Below are 19717 nucleotides of genomic sequence, written 5' to 3'. Positions count from 1 at the left end.
CTAATGTCAGCGCGCCATCTACTGCAAGTCGATGTAATGACTTCCGTAGTAATGACATTGCATGGTAACAACGCGGTTGTTGTATCGACTGCGTTGTAATGTCACGCGATGTAATGATTCATGTTGTAACGAGTCATATTCGAGCAAATGCGGTTGAAAGTTGACACCAAGATAGTGAGCTGGATTGGGAAGTGAAGGATGTTGGGTAATATAAATAAATCAATAAAGCAGAACTACATCATTGACAATAATCGCTGTCTGGGGGTCACTGTAGGTGTGTAGGTGTGTATGCTGCATTAGTACATACAAGTCTGCTCTGCTCCCTTTACAGCTTGGCTAGTACACCATAACAGGGTTCTGATCCCGGTGTGGCACAGCGGCCAGGGCGGCTGACTTCGGAGAGTGAGGCTCACCGTTCTATTCCCAGCTCTGGAGGCAGGTCAGCTCAGCATCATGTGACTCTGGGCAATAGATCACTTAATCTCTCCGACGACCCCCAGCGCCTTGAGACCTATACGGGTGATTAGTTTGTGCTTTACAAATACCGGGGTATTTTATCTCAAGCAGGCTTCATGGCGGCGTGTGCAGTCTATGGTAGGAAATGGATGCCATCCTGTGACCGAAGACGTGGATGAGAGGATGAGGCTCCCAGGTTGGATCGGTAGCGGGGTCCAGGCCGGTACACCGCTCCTCCTCTTGTCCACTATGGACCGACCTGACCTCACTTGGTGGCAGACTTGATTTTGTTGATGGCGTAGGGGCTGGAGTCCTTGGGAATCCAAATGTCATCCTTGGCTTTCCTCCCAGGGTCCGCCCCCTCCTCCAGGGCGGCGGTCAGCTCCGGGCTGAAGATGTTGGCGGAGGCGCGGTAGGAGCGCGTCAGGCGAGGGAAGGAGGTGTCCGAGGAGCTGTCGTAGTGGTTGATGTCTTCATCCTCGCTCCCATGGTAGGGTTTCAGCCCATTGAGCTGCAGGCTGCTGCCCAGGTCTGGACTCATAAACACTCTCTGAATGTCCTGAATAAATGCCATCTTAGGGGTGACAACACAAAGCAGGAACACCAGTCCAACAGACACGCCACAGAGGAAATAGAGTCCAACCTTCTCCGGCAGACCTGCGAAGAAACAAGAGTGATTAAAGATGGTGGCGCAATGACATCAAGCAAGGTCCATCATCTCTTACTTCTGTAAACCATTGAAGATCATCACCCCAAGCACCAGCAACTTGGTTATCACACTGCTGATCCCATCACTGAGTCCATCACCCCAAACATGAGCAAACATGGGTATCAGACGGCTGACCCCACCACTGACCCCCCACCCCAAACATGAGCAAACATGGGTATCAGACGGCTGACCCCACCACTGACCCCTCACCCCAAACATGAGCAAACATGGGTATCAGACGGCTGACCCCACCACTGACCCCCCACCCCAAACATGAGCAAACATGGGTATCAGACGGCTGACCCCACCACTGACCCCCCACCCCAAACATGAGCAAACATGGGTATCACACTACTGATCCCATCACTGAGTCCATCACCCCAAATATGAGTCAACCTGGTTATCACACTGCTGATGCCATCACTGAGTCCATCACCCCAAACATAAGCATACCAGGTTATCATACTGCTGATCTCGTCATTGAGTCCTTTTTTTCTCCAAAATACAAATATGTTAAATACATAAGTCAACAGGTTATACAGTCGTGCACGCACTTATCTATCGCAGTGAGACACACTATTAGCCGTAACAAAAAACGTAAGATAATTGATATATGTGAGAAGTTGGCCTGGTATATGATGTTCACTATTCTAGTGAGCACCTTGCACCAGTCCAAACAACCCTTATGGTGATGGTTGTAAAGTCAACCTTATAGACAAGCTATCCTAGTGGTAGTGTGGACAGAACAGTCTTAGGCTAAAACTTCAGAGAGCATGTGTAGCAAGCTGTTTTACCATATGACAAGATACTTAATTATCATACAATAAGTTGCACAATATACAGTAGAGCCATTGGGGCACGTAAAACCATATACTAAAATAGTGGTATAAGAACCACGACACGAACACAGGATAGGCCTAGGGCCTAGGGAATCGCTGGGGCTACGCTAAGCTAACAAGAGTTAGGGAGCAGGAGGCCCACGGGATGCGTGTGCAGTGTCTATTCACACACGCGAGTTACCATAGGGAAACAATGGGAACGTAAGAGTTAGAAACTAGTTCTATTAGGACACTTCCGGATGTACTAGGAGAAAGCCACTGAAAACTAGGACACTAGGATAGTCAATACCTACCGGAGAACCAGAGTGCCTGCGTTACCTCACCCACAGGAGCCAGGTGCATAGGTGTCACGTTGTGTCGGGTTTCGTCGCTGATTCCTATGGAGACCTGTAAAAAGATGCTGCAGGCGACCAGGAGAGAAGTATTCGGATGGATCCAAGGGCGGATCGAAGATGAAGAGTACCTGAAAGCAGAGGGGACAGAGTCTGGGTCACTAGCCAGTGACCAGGAAGGAACCAGGAAGGAACCAGGCGATGTCGCGAAGCAATCAGGTGATGTCGTGAAGCTTGACTCTGCAGCCACGTGGACCAGGAGGCGTCGACGACGACCAGGAGCTGGATACGGACTGTCCCACAAAGGATCTCGCTGTTGGCGGTGTCGGCTTCCGGATTGGAGTCAACAGGCCTTGGCAAATGCAACCCACGCAGGAATCGAATATTCGCTTCGAGTTAGACCAGCAAGGTCTATGGGGCTTCTCCTTTGCAGGGAAGCAGTGGCCCACCTGGAGCAACCAGGCAGGCAGTTCAAATTCAAAGGTTCGTCGTCACAGAGGCCACTAGCCAACGGGCAAGTAACCGGACAGACGCGTCGAGCACAAAAACACTGGCAGGTCCACGCGGCACTCGTGGAGTGTGGAGGGCTGTGCGTCGGTCCAGAAGGTGCTCAGGGCTGGGGCTTCTCAATCCCCAATGCACAATTTTGAGGGTGCCTCAGAAGCTGCACCAGTAGCAAAGAGCAGGCTTTTCAAGATGGCCGGTCCCACGTCTCTCGTCGCCTCCACGGGTCTCAGCTTTGCTGTGGCTGTGGATCGGGGTCAAAGAAGTCTGGAAGTCTGGCTCTTGTCGGACTCTGTGCTCGGGCTCCGGCAGGAGCGTCGACAAAGTTAACCTCAGATCGCTGGATGGTGCCTGTTTGCACAGGGTGGTCACTCCTTGACCACAAGGGAGATTCTTCAGTCTTCTAGTTGCAATAGAATGTCGAAGGTCCAGAGTTTCGTTACAAGCTTCAGTTCAGGATAAATCTCAAGTCTCTTGACTCAGCTCCTACCTATATACCAATCTGAGGGGCTGGATTACCTGCTAGGTCCCTCCTATTGGTGGGACCAGGGAAGGGGGTGGTTACACCCCTTTCCCTTTGTCCAGTTTCGAGCAAGAGCTGGGGCTGGAGTGCCCCAACAACTGGTTTGAACCGGGCTTTGCATGGGACACCTTGTGTGCCCCAGGCAGTGTCTCATTTCATTCAGCCCTCCCTGCCACAATACACTATGGCCTGTCTGGGGTGGTGTTAGCACCTCCCAAGACAGGAAACCTATTGTCCAAGCCTCCCTCGCCGGAAGGACTCCCAGCAGCAGGAGGTCAGACTTGTGTCTGTGGCAGCAGCATCCATTTTGTGATTCTGAGGCTCTGGTTAACTTTAACCGGGATTAACAGCAACAACATGTTTTCTGGAGTGGTGTGGCTCACTGGTTAGAGGCGGCAGACCCGGAAGCAGAGAACGGCCCTGGACCAGGGTTCAATTCCCGACGCGGCAGGGTCGTGGACCAGGGTCAGCAGACTTGATAATTCTCGCCTCGGTGCCTACTCTAACCAGGGATCACACTCGGCAACTCTGGGCATTAGCTTGCCTCATCTCTACAACGGCCCCCCACATTCGCTGGGGATGCCTGGTTTCACCTTGGAGATACCCAGTAGGGACCATCTCACAGGGATAGCCAGGACGGGTTCCCCAGAGGTCTACAGCGCCACGACGCCTTAGGGCAGCAGTGCGCTTTACAAGACACATAAATTTACATTTACATTTACATTCTCCCTCTAGAAGGGTGGAATGCTACCCCCGTCGCCAGAACTGGCGAGAGGGTAGTATTGCAAAGCGAATGACACCTTACAGGACATGTTTTGATAAAGCCAAACCAAAGTTAGCAATAACCGCAAGGATTATAATGCACTTAAGAGTATATGGGATGTCTATATCATAGAACAGCTATAAGGACATGGTTCTGAAAGCTTCAGAGGGGCTTAGCTCATGCTAGAGCACCATCTCACATAAAACCAATCACTCTGCCTCCAGGATTGTTAAGGCCTGCCATAGGAGTGACTAATAGGTATATATGTGTCTATATATAATGGCAGGTATAGGAATACTATACCTAAGCAAGGGGTGATTACACGACCTTGCCCCAGCTGAGTGATCAGCCAGTTGTGTCAATGTGGATAGCCAGCCAGGGGTGGCATAATTGATGCTGCAGCCCCTGGTAGGCCTTGGATGCACCTATGCCCTGGGTACCTATGGTATACTATACAGGGGCTGAGTTCCTCAGAAGCGGTCGCTCCCCACGCTGCTCCCTGCTGAATAAATTGGTATCGTAGCGCTATACTGCCAGACTGCTCATTGCCATTTAGAGCTATTGCGCATTGCTCGCACTGCTTACTATAATTATTTGTGCCTTATTATACTGATATCGTAGCGCTATACTGCTAGACTGTTCTTTACTTATTATTCCATTGTGTATTGCTCGTTTTGCCTGCTTATACTATTGGTGCCTGATTGTGCTGCTGCCACTGCCCATTTCATAGCGTTTATTAAGGTTGTGCCCCAATCCTGTTTCGCTTTTGGCTTGCTGCCATTTTGTTGTTTGTTTGTTGTGCCTCCCGGCTCTCCACCCCACTCCCGCCTCCCAGCTGCTCCTCCCTCGCTCCGCCCCCCTCCACTATCCACTTATGTCAGAACAGCCTACGCGCAGCGTTCACGCGCAGCGGACGCGCCCCATGCGCGCCGAAGGTGCGCCAAAGGTAAGCCCGTCTACGCCAGTCCGCGCCTGCTACCAAGCCGCCCCAGGACACTCCCATGGACCCTTCACCTGCCACTCCGGCAAGTACGACTGCATCAGAACCCACACCAAATCCACAAACTCCAAACAGAGCTCCGTAACTAACCACCTGAAGTGTATCCTGCTCAATACCCGCTCAATACCCGCTCAGTTCACAAACACGCAACTGAACTATGGAACCTACTAGACACCACATGACCCGACGTCGCATTTCTTACAGAAAGCTTGATGAACGCCTCATCAGCGCCCGACATCGCCATAGCCATCCCGGACGGCTACAAGATCATCCGAAAGGACCGCATCAACCAAACAGGTGGAGGCATCGCCATCGTCCATAAGAACACCATCCGAATCACGACCAGTTCTGACGACACCCTCGCAGCTGCCGAACACCTTCACTTCCAGATTCACATCGACCCCAAGACCACACTCAGAGGCACCCTCATCTACAGGCCACCAGGACCCCGCACACAATTCAGCGAAGACATCACTGACTTCATCAGCCCACACACCCTTCCCTCCGAGGAATACATTCTACTGGGAGACCTCAACTTCCACCTGGAAAAGAACAACGGCAGCAACACCACCACCCTTCTGGACAACCTCGCCAATCTCGGACTCAAACAACTTGTTGACACACCCACCCACTATGCCGGGCACACGCTCGACCCAATCTTCACCTCCAGCAAACACATCTCCTTCAACCACGCCACAGGACTCCATTGGACGGACCACAGCTGCGTTCACTTCAACTACAAAAAGACCACGACCCACAACCACCCACAACCAATTCCCCGCAGAAACTGGAACAAAATTACCATCAACCAGCTCTTCACATCGCTTCACTAAAACCCTCCTGCCAAATCACTGGACCCAAATCAAGCAGCCATCAACCTCACACAATGGATCACCCACAGCGCTGTCGAATTAGCTCCCTTGAAAAACCATCAAATCAAACAAGGTAGTAAAAAAGCCCCCTGGTTCAATGATGACCGTAAGAAATCCAAGAAGCTCTGTCGCACCCTCGAGCAAACATGGCGAAAAAACCCAACCACAGACAACATGACCACCCTCAAGAACGCCACCCGCAGACACCACCAACTGATCAGATCCACCAAGAAATCAGCATTCAAGGATCGACTCGACAACAATGCCCACAACAGCAAAGAACTATTCAACATCGTCAGAGAGTTTACCAACCCCACCGCCGGCACCAACGACATCACTCCCTCTCAAGATCTCTGCGACTCTCTAGCCTCGTTCTTCCACAACAAAATCGCTGACATACATAACAGCCTCGGCGACCAGCCCACCCCACCCACCTCTGAACAAAAACCCCCCACCAACAACCTTTGCGCCTGGAACCCAATCACCACTGAAGACACCATCCGCTTGCTGAACTCCATCCACTCAGGATCGCCAACCGACCCATGTCCCCACCACATTTTCAACAAAGCAGACTCCATTATCACACCCCATCTCCGCGATGTCATCAACTGCTCCCTCAACTCCGCCACCTTCCCGGAAAGCTGGAAACATGCCGAACTCAGTGCCCTCCTGAAGAAACCTACAGCAGACCCCATCGAACTTAAGAACTACCACCCCATCTCGCTCCTCCCATTCCCGGCCAAAGTCATTGAGAAAACCGTCAACAGCCAGCTCGCCGCCTTCCTTGAATCCAACGGCTCCCTCGACCCTTCACAATCCGGCTTCCAAGCCAAACACAGCACCGAGACCGCCCTCATCGCAGCAACAGACGACATTCCTACTCTACTGGACAACGGAGAAACAGCTGCCCTCATCCTACTTGACCTCTCCGCAGCCTTCGACACAGTCTGTCATAGCACCCTTATACAATGCCTCAGCAATGTCAGAATACAGGGAAAAGCATTGGACTGGATCATCTCGTTCCTCGCCGGAAGAACCCAGAGAGTCCGCCTCCCCTCTTTCAAATCGGAAGCCACTGAAGTCATCTGCGGCGTTCCACAAGGATCATCACTCAGTCCCACCCTCTTCAACGTATACATGAGCCCCCTCGCATCCATCGCGTGCCAACACAACCTCAACATCATCTCCTACGCAGACGACACCCAGCTGATCCTCTCCCTCACCAAAGACCCAAACTCCGCCAAAACCAACCTACACGATGGGATGAAAGAAGTGGCCGAGTGGATAAAGAACAGCCGTTTAAAACTGAACTCGGACAAAACGGAAGTCCTCATCTTAGGATCATCCCCCTCCGCTTGGGACGACTCATGGTGGCCACCGGCCCTGGGAAACGCACCCAAACCAACGGACCACGCATGTAACCTGGGCTTCATCCTTGACTCCTCCCTCTCGATGACCAGACAAGTCAACGCCGTCTCATCATCATGCTTCAACACCCTACGTATGCTCAAAAAAATCTTCCGCTGGATCCCCACCGAAACAAGAAAGACGGTCACCCATGCACTAGTCACAAGCCGACTGGACTACGGAAACACCCTTTACGCCGGAACCACAGCCAAACTACAGAAAAAACTCCAACGCATTCAGAGCGCCTCCGCTCGACTCATCCTAGACATCCCCCGCCAAGCTCACATCTCCGGCCACCTGAGGGACCTCCACTGGCTCCCCGTCAACAAGAGATTAACGTTCCGTCTCCTCACTCACGCACACAGAGCCCTTTATGACCTAGGACCCGAATACCTCAACACACGCCTGACCTTTTACACCCCCACCCGCCACCTACGATCGTCCAATCAAGCCCTCGCCGCGATTCCACTCATCCAAAGATCCACCATGGGTGGAAGATCCTTCTCCTACTTAGCGGCCATGTTGGACCCGGCCTCATGGCGTGGTCCTACCCCTCCCGCATGGCGGGCCCAGGACGACATCGGGCCTCCACTGAGCCTCGGGCAGCCCCTTTCGCCCGACCCTGCACACCCCAACGCTACCGGTCCGGTTACCATCCCGGACCCCCACTACCGGCCTGGCTCCATCTTGGGCCCATCACGTCCTGAGCACGAGGACTCGCCCGACTCCATCTTGGGCCCACCACGTCACGACCACGTGGCCTCGGCCCCGGCCCAGGCCCCAGCGAAGCCCAGACATCGAGGCACCAAGATCCACCCAGGTGGTCGAGTGGCCACTCGACAGATCCCGGAGGAAGGGAAGTTTCGATGGCACTCCAGCCGTCCCCGGACGCCTGGTATCGATAGCCCTCCGGGCTCCCTGGGCCCTGGCTCCACCCCCCTGCTGGGTGTCTGGACACCATCATCCCGGCCCCTCTGGCCCCCAGGCGCGAGGGTCCGGACATCAAAGGACCCCAGTCCTATATCTGGGCCAGCCCCGAAGTAGGACGGCAGTTGCATCCTGGACTGGAAGCCCTGCTGACGCTGTCGCGGCCGACACCAGACAAACTCCTCTTCCCTGTAACCCGAAGCCATCTTGGGAGTCTGCTGGCGCTGCCGCGGCCCACCTTTGCCGAACCAACTTGGGAGCCTGCTGGCGCTGCCGCAGCCCACCTTTGCCGAACCAACTTGGGAGCCTGCTGGCGCTGCCGCGGCCCACCTTTGCCGAATCATCTCGAGTCCTGCTGGCGCTGCCGCTACTCGCCCTCTCGGAACCCCCGGCTCGAGGATTGAGAGCTGTGCGCAGGGTATCCCTTCTGGCACCCCCATCGAGATTGTCCCGCTACCCTGACCCTTTACGAGACTCTACAGATCCCTCGATCTGCTTGTACATACCGCTGAGAACCAGCAACCTTTATTTTCCTGATAAAGCTTACGAACTTAACCTCTGGTGTGGTGTCCATTTGTAGTGTGGTGATTACTCTGCTGTACGATCCTAGGAGGGGACCCTCACCCATGAGGCCTCTCGGTAACGCTCAGCTACTCCTTGACGGAGAGGTGGACCTATGTCAGTCAGACATCTTCTGCCTCCCCCGGGATCGCCTTTCTAACATTGGTGGCAAGCGACGGGATCCGAGCCGACGCAGATCATACAGAGAGTGATTCACGCACTACCGAGAAAAACACACTACGACCATGTCTACGCAGGAGACCAGACCAACTACGGAATTCCAGAAAGAAAAAAATGGAAGATTACAGCCACAAGGAATTAAAACAATTTTGCAAGGACCTAGGCATCGCTACCACGGGCCTCAACACCAAAGAGGACTTTAAATCGGCCCTGCAAGCCTGGGCGGACGCCGACAACGCGCCACCCCAGAATGAAGACAACCCGGGTCCGAACGGACGCCCAGAGACCGACGCGACCCCAGCGGGGGAAAGACCCGCAAACCCAGACACGGGCCTCTCCCACGAAGACGCCCGAGAACGAGAGAGGAACCGGCTCCATGAGTTGGAGCTCGCCCGACTCAGACAAGAAGGAGAGATACAGCTGGCAGAAAGAAAGTTAGCCCTCGAGCAACTATGACTAGAAGGAGACCTAGAAGAAAGGCGAAGACAAAGAGACCTTGAAGAAAAGAAGCTCATGCTCGAGCATGAGCGCGGCCTCAGAGAACTAGAAATCAAGGCCAAGACAAACGAGACCGGCACCTCCGGGGGCAAGACCTCACCCCCACCGGTGGACACGAAGGTGCACATACCCAAGGATGTCGTCAAAGAGTACTATAAGAACGACGACATCCAACAGTGGTTCAAAGCCTACGAGGTCGCCATGACCGCCCATCGAGTACCCCTCAAGGACTGGGGCGCCGGCCTCTGGGGAAAATTCATCAACGAGGGGAGAGACGCCCTGCTAGAGCTCCCCAACGCCGAGATGACCTCGTACGAACACATGAAGACCGCCCTCCTCACTCGCTACGGACTCACCCCCGAAATGTACCGGCAGCGATTCCGAGACTGTAAAAAAATCCCCGGTACCACTTGGGTGGAGTACGTAAACTTTTACAGCAGAGCCTTCGAGGGGTGGATCAGAGGCTGCCAGGTCACCACCTACCAGCAGTTTGTCGACCTCATTCTATGGGAACATCTTTCCAATAACTGCTTCATCGAACTCCGGCAACACCTCCTCGACAGCAAACTGACTGAGCCACGAAAACTCGCTGTCGAGGCTGACAGATGGGTGAGCACCCGAGTTCCCCGGAGTCCGATGGGAGACTACGGCCGGGGATCCCCGGGGAACCACCGACCACGAGGTGGCGGAGGAGGCCAGAGCAGGGGCCGAGACGCCCCCACGGGGTCCTCCCCTACCTCCACGTCACCATCCCTGGGCCGAAGAGGGGGCCCCCGAGCCAGACCCGGGCCCCGCCCGAACGTTACGTGCCACCGATGCCAGCGACAGGGTCATTATGCGAATGACCCCCTCTGCCCGATGAACCAGCGACCCGGCACCACCGGCCCCCCGAACCGCCAGATCGCGGCCGCCGCCCTGGGTGAAGAAAGAGGCGAGGAAGAAGACGACCACCACGAGCCGGCCGAGTGGGAGCCCGCCGCTATGATCTTAGCATGCCTGAGTGATCGAGACATGATCCCCCGAGACCCGATCCCAGGCAACACCCAGAAATACCGACAATGGGTCAACATCAATGGACGCCGGACCGAAGCCCTCCGTGACACTGGAGCCAGCGTGACGTCCGTCCGCTGCCACTTGGTGACCCCCGAACAAATTCTTCCCAACGTTTTGTGCCCAGTACGGTCGGCGGACAACTCTGAGAGTTTGTGCCAGATGGCCCGCATCCCCTTCGAATGGGGAGGGGTGTCGGGCATGCTGAAAGCGACTGTCCGAGACGATGCCCCCGTGGACTGCCTGGAAAGTTCCCCCTGGGCCGGCGTAGAGCAGAGAGAGCATCTGGGGATGGTAGGCCTGCCGGAGTGGGTCTGTGCGACCACCCGCTCCATGTCCGCCCGAGCCTCCACCCCAACGGAGGAGGCCCCGACCGAGGAACCGGAGTGGCCCGCACCTCCACCGCCCGCCGTCCCCGAGGACGCCGGCCCTGAACCCGGCCCCCAGGGGCCCAACCATGAAGATCTCACCGAGCTCGGCCACCTTCCAGAACTAGCTCAATGGCGCCAAGAAGGTGGCCCCACCCGCGAACAATTCCAGCAGGAACAGAACACCTGTCCCTCCCTCGAGGGCATCCGACGACAAGCCGCCATTCAAGCCACTGGAGACCCTGCGGGGTCCCACTGGGTCTATTGGGACAACAACCTTCTCTACAGTGAGCAGAAGATTGCCGAACTAGGGGCCAGCCGGGTGCTGGTCGTTCCCCTCCGATTCAGGGACTTCCCCTTGAACTTAGCACATGATGTGCCCCTCGCCGGGCACCTGGGGCAGGACAAAACTTACAGACGCCTGGTGACCCACTTCTACTGGCCAAAAATGCGCAACGATGTGCATAATCACTGCAGAACCTGCCCGACCTGTCAAGCCAGCGGGAAGAGCGGGGGGAAAGTCAAAGCCCCGCTCCAACCTTTTCCGGTGGTGACCACCCCCTTCGAGCGAGTGGGGATAGACATTGTGGGGCCCCTGGACCCCCGCACCTCGCAAGGGCACCGCTTCATCCTTGTTCTGGTGGACCATGCCACCCGCTATCCTGAAGCCATCCCCCTCCGAACCATCACGGCCCCCGTAGTAGTAGGCCGAGCCCTAATGGGGATCTTCTCCAGAGTCGGCTTCCCCCGAGAAGTCGTGAGTGATCGGGGCACAAACTTTATCTCCAAGTATATGGGATCCCCGTGGCAACAGTGCGGGGTCACATATAAGTTCACCACCCCGTATCACCCCCAAGGAAATGGACTGGTGGAGCGGTTTAACCGAACACTGAAGGGGTGATCAAGGGCCTAGCGGAGCCGCTACGACGTAAATGGGATGTCCTGCTGCCTTGCCTCCTGTTTGCATACCGCGAGGTACCCCAGAAGTCCCTGGGGTTCAGCCCCTTCGAACTTTTGTATGGGCACCCGGTCCGAGGCCCCCTCAGCCTGGTCAAAGAAGGCTGGGAGGCGGCTGTCAGAGGTGCTCCCCCCGATGTCTACCAGTACCTCCTGACACTTCGCAACCAGACTCGGAAGTTCCGGGAACTCGCTGAAGCCAACCTGGAGGCTAGTCAGGAGGAGAATTCGAGCCGGGCCAGCAGGTCTGGGTCATGTCCCCGGTTAAACCCTGCGCCCTCCAGGACAAATGGACGGGGCCCTTCAAGGTGGTGGAGCGCAAGAGCCCGGTCACTTACTTGGTGGACATGGAGTCCCCCAGGAACCCCCTCCGGGTTCTACACGCTAACCGGCTCAAGCCGCACTTTGCCCGCACTGAACTAAGTCTGCTGCTAGCGACCGATGGCGGAGCTGAAGACGACTCCGAACCTCTACCAGATCTCCTGAGCACCACTGAGAAAGACGGCTCCGTCGAAGGGGTCACGCTCTCCGCCACCCTGACCCCAGAGCAGCACCAAGACTGCCGGAAGCTGCTGGGACAATTTGCAGACCTATTCTCCCTCACTCCCGGGGTCACCCGATGGTGCGTCCACGATGTAGACACCGGAGACAGCCCACCTGTAAGGCACCGAGCTTTCCGCGTGCCCGACTGAGTGCGGGCCTGCATCCAGTCCGAAGTGGCCAAGATGCTGGCGCTGGGGGTGCTCGAACCCTCCGACAGTCCGTGGGCCAGTCCAGTTGTCCTGGTCCCTAAAGCCGCCGCCCCCGGCACACCCCCGGAACTCCGGTTCTGTGTTGACTACCGGGGGCTGAATGCCGTCACCAGGACCGATGCCCATCCCATCCCCCGGGCGGATGAACTGATCGATCGCCTGGGGGCTGCAAAGTATCTCAGCACCTTCGACCTCACGGCTGGGTATTGGCAGATCGGCCTCACCCCTGGGGCACAAGAGCGATCGGCCTTCTCGACCCCTGATGGCCACTACCATTTCAAGGTGATGCCCTTCGGCATGAAAAACGCCCCGGCCACCTTCCAGAGACTCGTGAATAGGGTGCTGGCCGGGCTAGAAGCGTTCAGCGCCGCCTACCTAGACGACATTGCGGTGTACAGCCTCCATTGGGATGAGCACCTGACCCACCTCTGGGAGGTCCTGATGGCCCTCCGCCGGGCCGGACTAACAATAAAAGCCAGCAAGTGCCTGATAGGCCAAGGGTCCGTGACCTATCTGGGGCACCAAGTAGGGAGCGGCCAGGTGGCTCCCCTCTAGCCAAAAATTGACGCTATCCAGGCCTGGGAGCCCCCGGCCACCCAGACCGCCGTCCGAGCCTTCCTGGGGCTCACTGGATATTATCGGCGCTTCATCAAAAACTATGGGAGCATTGTGGGGCCCCTCACAGAACTGACCTCAAAGAAACTACCACCAAAGGTGCGCTGGACCCCCGAGTGCCAAGCCGCCTTCGAGACACTGAAGACTGCCATGTGTACCGCCCCTGTGCTCCAAACCCCCGACTACAGCCGAGAGTTTGTGGTCCAAACCGACACCTCGGAGCACGGCATGGGGGCGTTCCTCTCCCAAGTGAACCCTGAGGGGGCCGAACTTCCCGTTGCCTTCATCAGCCGGCGGCGGCTGGCCAGAGAACAACGATGGAGCACCATCGAGAGAGAAGCCTTCGCCGTCGTGTGGGCCCTCAAGAAGCTCCGGCCCTACCTCTTCGGCACCCACTTTCGGGTCCAGACCGACCACCGGCCCCTGCGGTGGTTGATGCAGATGCGGGGAGAAAACCCGAAACTGTTGCGATGGTCCATCTCCCTGCAGAGGATGGACTTCACTGTGGAGCATCGCCCCGGCAACGACCACGCCAATGCTGACGGCCTGTCCCGATTCTTCCGCCTCGGTGAGGAGAATCCCCAAGAAGATGGGTGACTCTCCCCTGCCTTCAGCTGGGGGGGACGCGTGTTGGACCCGGCCTCATGGCGTGGTCCTAACCCTCCCGCATGGCGGGCCCAGGACGACATCGGGCCTCCACTGAGCCTCTGGCAGCCCCTTTCGCCCGACCCTGCACACCCCAACGCTACCGGTCCGGTTACCATCCCGGACCCCCACTACCGGCCTGGCTCCATCTTGGGCCCATCACGTCCTGAGCACGAGGCCTCGCCCGACTCCATCTTGGGCCCACCACGTCACGACCACGTGGCCTCGGCCCCGGCCCAGGCCCCAGCGAAGCCCAGACATCGAGGCACCAAGATCCACCCGGGTGGTCGAGTGGCCACTCGACAGATCCCGGAGGAAGGGAAGTTTCGATGGCCCTCCAGCCGTCCCCGGACGCCTGGTATCGATCGCCCTCCAGGCTCCCTGGGCCCTGGCTCCACCCCCTGCTGGGTGTCTGGACACCATCATCCCGGCCCCTCTGGCCCCCAGGCGCGAGGGTCCGGACATCAAAGGACCCCAGTCCTATATCTGGGCCAGCCCCGAAGCAGGACGGCAGTTGTATCCTGGACTGGAAGCCCTGCTGACGCTGTCGCGGCCGACACCGGACGAACTCCTCCTCCCTGTAACCCGAAGCCATCTTGGGAGCCTGCTGGCGCTGCCGCGGCCCACCTTTGCCGAACCAACTTGGGAGCCTGCTGGCGCTGCCGCGGCCCACCTTTGCCGAATCATCTCGAGAGCCTGCTGGCGCTGCCACGGCCTACCTTTGCTGAACCATCTTGGAGCCTGCTGGCGCTGCCGCGGCCCACCTTTGCCGAATCATCTCGAGTCCTGCTGGCGCTGCCGCGACTCGCCCTCTCGGAAGTCCCGGCTCGAGGATTGAGAGCTGTGCGCAGGGTATCCCTTCTGGCACCCCCATCGAGACTGTCCCGCTACCCTGACCCTTTACGAGACTCTACAGATCCCTCGATCTGCTTGTACTTACCGCTGAGAACCAGCAACCTTTATTTTCCTGATAAAGCTTACGAACTTAACCTCTGGTGTGGTGTCCATTTGTAGTGTGGTGATTACTCTGCTGTACGATCCTAGGAGGGGACCCTCACCCAGGAGGCCTCTCGGTAACGCTCGGCTACTTCTTGACGGAGAGGTGGACCTAGGGGTGGTCAGTCAGACATCTTCTGCCTCCCCCGGGATCGCCTTTCTAACATCCAAAACCTGGAATTCTCTCCCCACCCACCTCCGCCTTACACAGAACCACCTCTCCTTCAGAAAACAACTAATAACCTGGATATTTGATAAGTAACATACCACCCTCCCTCAAGCGCCTTGAGACCCTCTGGGTGAGTAGTGCACTATACACATTTTTTTACTTGAACTTAACTTGAACAAGGTGATCCAACATCCAATTGGAGATGTACCTATAGTACATGGAGTCCATTTTACAGTGAGAGCAGATAGTCTGGGGCCCTGATTAGCAGGATCCCATGCTAACTAAGTCGTAAACCAGCTAAACGCTACGCAAAAAAATAAAAATCTTGGATAACCAAAGTCAGGTATCCACCTTCCTACAATATAGTCTAATTATATATTATTATTATTATTTCATTTTAGGCAGCGTAAAATAAGTCAAATTATTCGGATAAAGACCCAGTTGGGTTTCAAGCACGTTTCAAGAAGGAGGCCAAAACCTTCCTCATGGGTAAATTCCTCGTCAAGGCCTGCCCTCAACCGCCACATTGTGCCAGATGAACCTAAAACTATCGCTACTTCCTCAGATCACCGATTCTCCCCACTGAGAACATATGGGACCATTGTTTTTTTACTGAATCTAACTGTGATTGTAACCATACCCCTGTATCCCCTTTCTCCCTATGTTCTCAGCCCCCCGGCCCCTCGCCATCCTTTTTGTTGATTGATTTTGTATATTTCTGCTCTTTAAACTTTCTGTTTGTTCACCACTGTATACCGTGTAAAGCGCTCTGATACCCTCACGGGTCAAGTTTGCGCTCTATAAAACACAAAAAAATAAATAAAAACAAAATAAGTTCGATCCCAATTAAACCTGCCCCATAGTCGGTCGAATTTTTTAATAGAGCGTGATCCCCTGATACTAGCAAAAGCAAATTCCCTCTCATATACTCCCCGAGAGATTACCCACCACTCTGCTGCTCTGGGGGTGTTGTCGAGACCCATGCCCTGACTATGCACAGCCTGGCAGAAACAATTATAACACAGAGAAGACTTTTTAGGCCTACATCTGTCACACCGCTATATCCCGGCATGAGCACCTTATTTGTTAATTGCGGCTCTAAACCAAGGCAAATCCTGATATGATTACTCACATCATCCCAATACTTCCCCAATTCTGGGCAAGTGCAAAACGGGAAACATCCTTTACAACAAAACTTTTTCCACGCAGTACCTTTACAACGCAGGTATTACAACGCAAGTCGTTACAACGACTTGCGCTGGAGGGCGCTGTAGGATAGGGAATAGTTTAATTTACTATCCAAAAACCTTCCCTACTATCCACGGGGACTGGAGTTGGAATAGTAAATTAAACTATTCCACTATCCAGCGCCCCCAACGCAAGTCGTTGTAACGACTTGCGTTGTAAAACCTGCGTTGTAAAGGCATGTGTGGAAAAAGCATGCGTTGTAACGACATACATCCGTGCCAAACATATGTAGTAAATTAGTAGCCTTCAATCTGATTTGAGGCACTTGTTTTCCTCCCCTCTATCACTTTCCTCATTGCCGAAACACTTATCTATTCTATCGGGCGTATAGTGTAACATACAGACCATTGTAAATTGCTGTAGTTTTAGGTTTACGGAGTGAACTGGTCTCTCCATCATATCAAATGCCACAGGTATTTCCAAAGAAGTCATATTTTCTGAGAGGAGGTGACTCAATTTCATCGCAAGCTTCGAACTGCCGGTAACTCTTTGTTGACAAATATTCTAGTAAGTAGTTTGTATTAGTGACTCCCTGGATGCCTGATAAAAATCTTACAGCAAATCAGAGTGCTCCAACATTTTTATACCCCGGCATACCAGAAATAAATCCCAGATTTGTAAGTATTTAAAAAAGAGCCAATGCGGGAAGCATCGGGTTTTCCCAGATAGGGAGATACTAATGAAAAAGAGGTAAGGAATATGCAGTAGAGATTTCCCGCCAAATATAACCTATATCTCACACAGTCTTAAATCTTACTCTTTTAAAGTAATGGGGATCATTAATCCGTTGTGAAAAAAATCAGCTGTCAGAGCCAAGCGCAAACCTATAAAAAAAGTCCTAACTGTCTCCAGTCAATAGTTTACTAAGACTTCCGGCAAATGCCGCCCAATAATATAACTTAAAATCTGAAAGCTGTAACCCACCCTGATTATATGGAAACTTAATACCCGTATTGCGCGCCTTGCTGTCTTAAACCCCCAAATAAAACTCCCAAGAGCCCCGTCGAGTTTCCTTAAAAAAGATTCGGAACACGTAAAGTTACTGTACAAAACAGTTATAAGAATTTGGGTAAAATATGGTCACTGAGTCCATCACCCCAAACATGAGCAAACCTGGGTAATGCACTGCTGAGCCCATCATTGACCCCCCCCACCACAAACTTTAGTGAACCTGATCATTACACTCCAGTGACCAAGCATTGGCAAAGCAACTCAGCACACTGCTGAGCACATCACTGAGCCCACCACCCTAAGCATTAGAACATCTGCTGATCACACTGCTAAGCCCATCACTGAGCCCACCACCCTAAGCATTAGAACATCTGCTGATCACACTGCTAAGCCCATCACTGAGCCCACCACCCTAAGCATTAGAACATCTGCTGATCACACTGCTAAGCCCATCACTGAGCCCACCACCCTAAGCATTAGAACATCTGCTGATCACACTGCTAAGCCCATCACTGAGCCCACCACCCTAAGCATTAGAACATCTGCTGATCACACTGCTAAGCCCATCACTGAGCCCACCACCCTAAGCATTAGAACATCTGCTGATCACACTGCTAAGCCCATCACTGAGCCCACCACCCTAAGCATTAGAACATCTGCTGATCACACTGCTAAGCCCATCACTGAGCCCACCACCCTAAGCATTAGAACATCTGCTGATCACACTGCTAAGCCCATCACTGAGCCCACCACCCTAAGCATTAGCAAACTCTCCAGACTCCAGCACTGAGCCATCCCACAACCATCAGCATACCTGATCATTACCCTCCAGAGCCCCGCACTGAGCCCACCGCACAAGTATTATCAAACCTGGTAATTACACTCCAGAGGACAGCACCGATCCCACCAACAGGCATTAGCAAACCTGATCATTACCCTCCAGAGCCCAGCACTGAGCCTGTCACCATAATGTAAAAATTCAGGGCTTTTTGAAGATGTCCTCTCACTTGTTGCCCCTGTTTGGACCGCTAGATGCTGGTTTGCGACTCTGACTGAAGCCTGCTAACCATGCCCCAGTGCAAGTGCTCTCTACCAAAAACTGGTATGTGTAAGTTGGCAACCCCAATTGACAAGGACTTTACCCCCCTTATAAGTCCCTTGTATATGGTACCAGTAGTACCTAGGGCATGGTTGGTAAAGGGGGTCCCCAGGGCTCGCAGCACTGTGTGTGCCACCCTGAGTGATCCAGGTAGCCGACTGCATCAGGCCTGACATAGCAGACTGCAGGAACACTATAAACTGCTCAATTTTAACTTTGTTCTCACCATGAGTGGTGAAGTCAATGCACTGCTTTTAATATGTATCAGTATATTAAGGGGGTGGACATGTAAGTGCGAGCTATATGTCCCTATAGTGGTCTTTACCATTAAAGTTCATCATAAGTGAAAGTTGGTCAATAGAATAACATGGACTTTCACCCAGATAACCCCAGTGTTGCTAGCTCCATTGCGGTACTGCCGAAATATGCCATGTTTGGTATCAAACAACATGCCTTCTCACTCCTGACACAAATCTCATGTCGAGGAGGACGTGGCATGCGCCCAGGTGACTACACAAGAGACTGCCATCTTGTGGCCCCAGCTTCTCTGTGCTCGGGCTGAAAGCCTGCGCTGGCTGCCTGCTCAGACAGGATTCTGAACTCCAACCAGGCAGCAGGATCACTCCCAGGAGTAATGAACAAAGGCCTGGGTAGCAAAGAGGTCACACGACCTCCCTTCCAGGAAGGGTAGTGAAGGGGCACATCAGGGCAGTGAGGTTCAAAGGCTGCACCTCCTTTGAGATGCATCAGGGCTGACTCCCAGAGGAGGAAACAGACCTCTCCCTGCCCCAGACACGTTTGCACCCCCAGAAGGTTATCCACAATACCAGGGTGGGCAGTTCGGTCACACTGAAAGAAGGGTTCTGCCAGTTTGAAAAGTGGCAGTATAGAGGTTTCTGTGTTGACCTACACCCCAGGATGTGGTGACCTCAGAGGCAGACTAGCTGCAGGGACTAACAGCCCATTGACTACTTGCTCCCACACATGCAACTTCCTTAAATGTAGGAATGTAAGGGACTCCTCTGACACCAGAACCTCTGATCTGAAACATGCTGCATCAGAGAGGACAAAGAAGAGACCCGTGTCAGCGGCAACAGGAATTTGCCCAAAACAAACCAAAAGAGAGGTACTCTGTCCCTGTGGCAATGATCTTGGAACAGCACGGTTGAGACTCTTCCTCGGCTAAAATTTGGATCCCCCAGACAGAGGAACTCCTGAAAGAGACTGAAGCCCCCTCATACTCCCCTGGACTAGTGGATCTAGTCCCCTGCAAACTGCAAGTAAAACAACACTCAG

The 19717-nt window shown here is 54.2% G+C and overlaps 1 protein-coding gene across 2 annotated transcripts in view; it reads right to left on the bottom strand.

Moving 5' to 3' along the window:
- The window catches only part of LOC144785694 (protein eva-1 homolog C-like), a 273449-nt gene that overhangs the window by 1394 nt on the left and 252338 nt on the right, over positions 1–19717 (bottom strand). Inside the window, exon 8 of one of the 2 annotated variants that reach the window (XM_078664485.1) lies at positions 57–1113. In XM_078664485.1, the coding sequence (XP_078520611.1) occupies positions 722–1113 (392 nt within the window). In that variant the 3' untranslated portion in view covers positions 57–721. Of the gene's footprint in view, positions 1–56; positions 1114–19717 lie in introns of those variants that run through there. The other variant, XM_078664486.1, reaches the window with a different exon arrangement.

Source organism: Lissotriton helveticus, chromosome 10, assembly GCF_964261635.1.
Source record: "Lissotriton helveticus chromosome 10, aLisHel1.1, whole genome shotgun sequence".
In the NCBI taxonomy this organism is placed as follows: Eukaryota; Metazoa; Chordata; class Amphibia; order Caudata; family Salamandridae; genus Lissotriton; species Lissotriton helveticus.
Note: the sequence above shows the minus strand (reverse complement) of the source record. Positions and strands in the feature narration are given on the sequence as shown.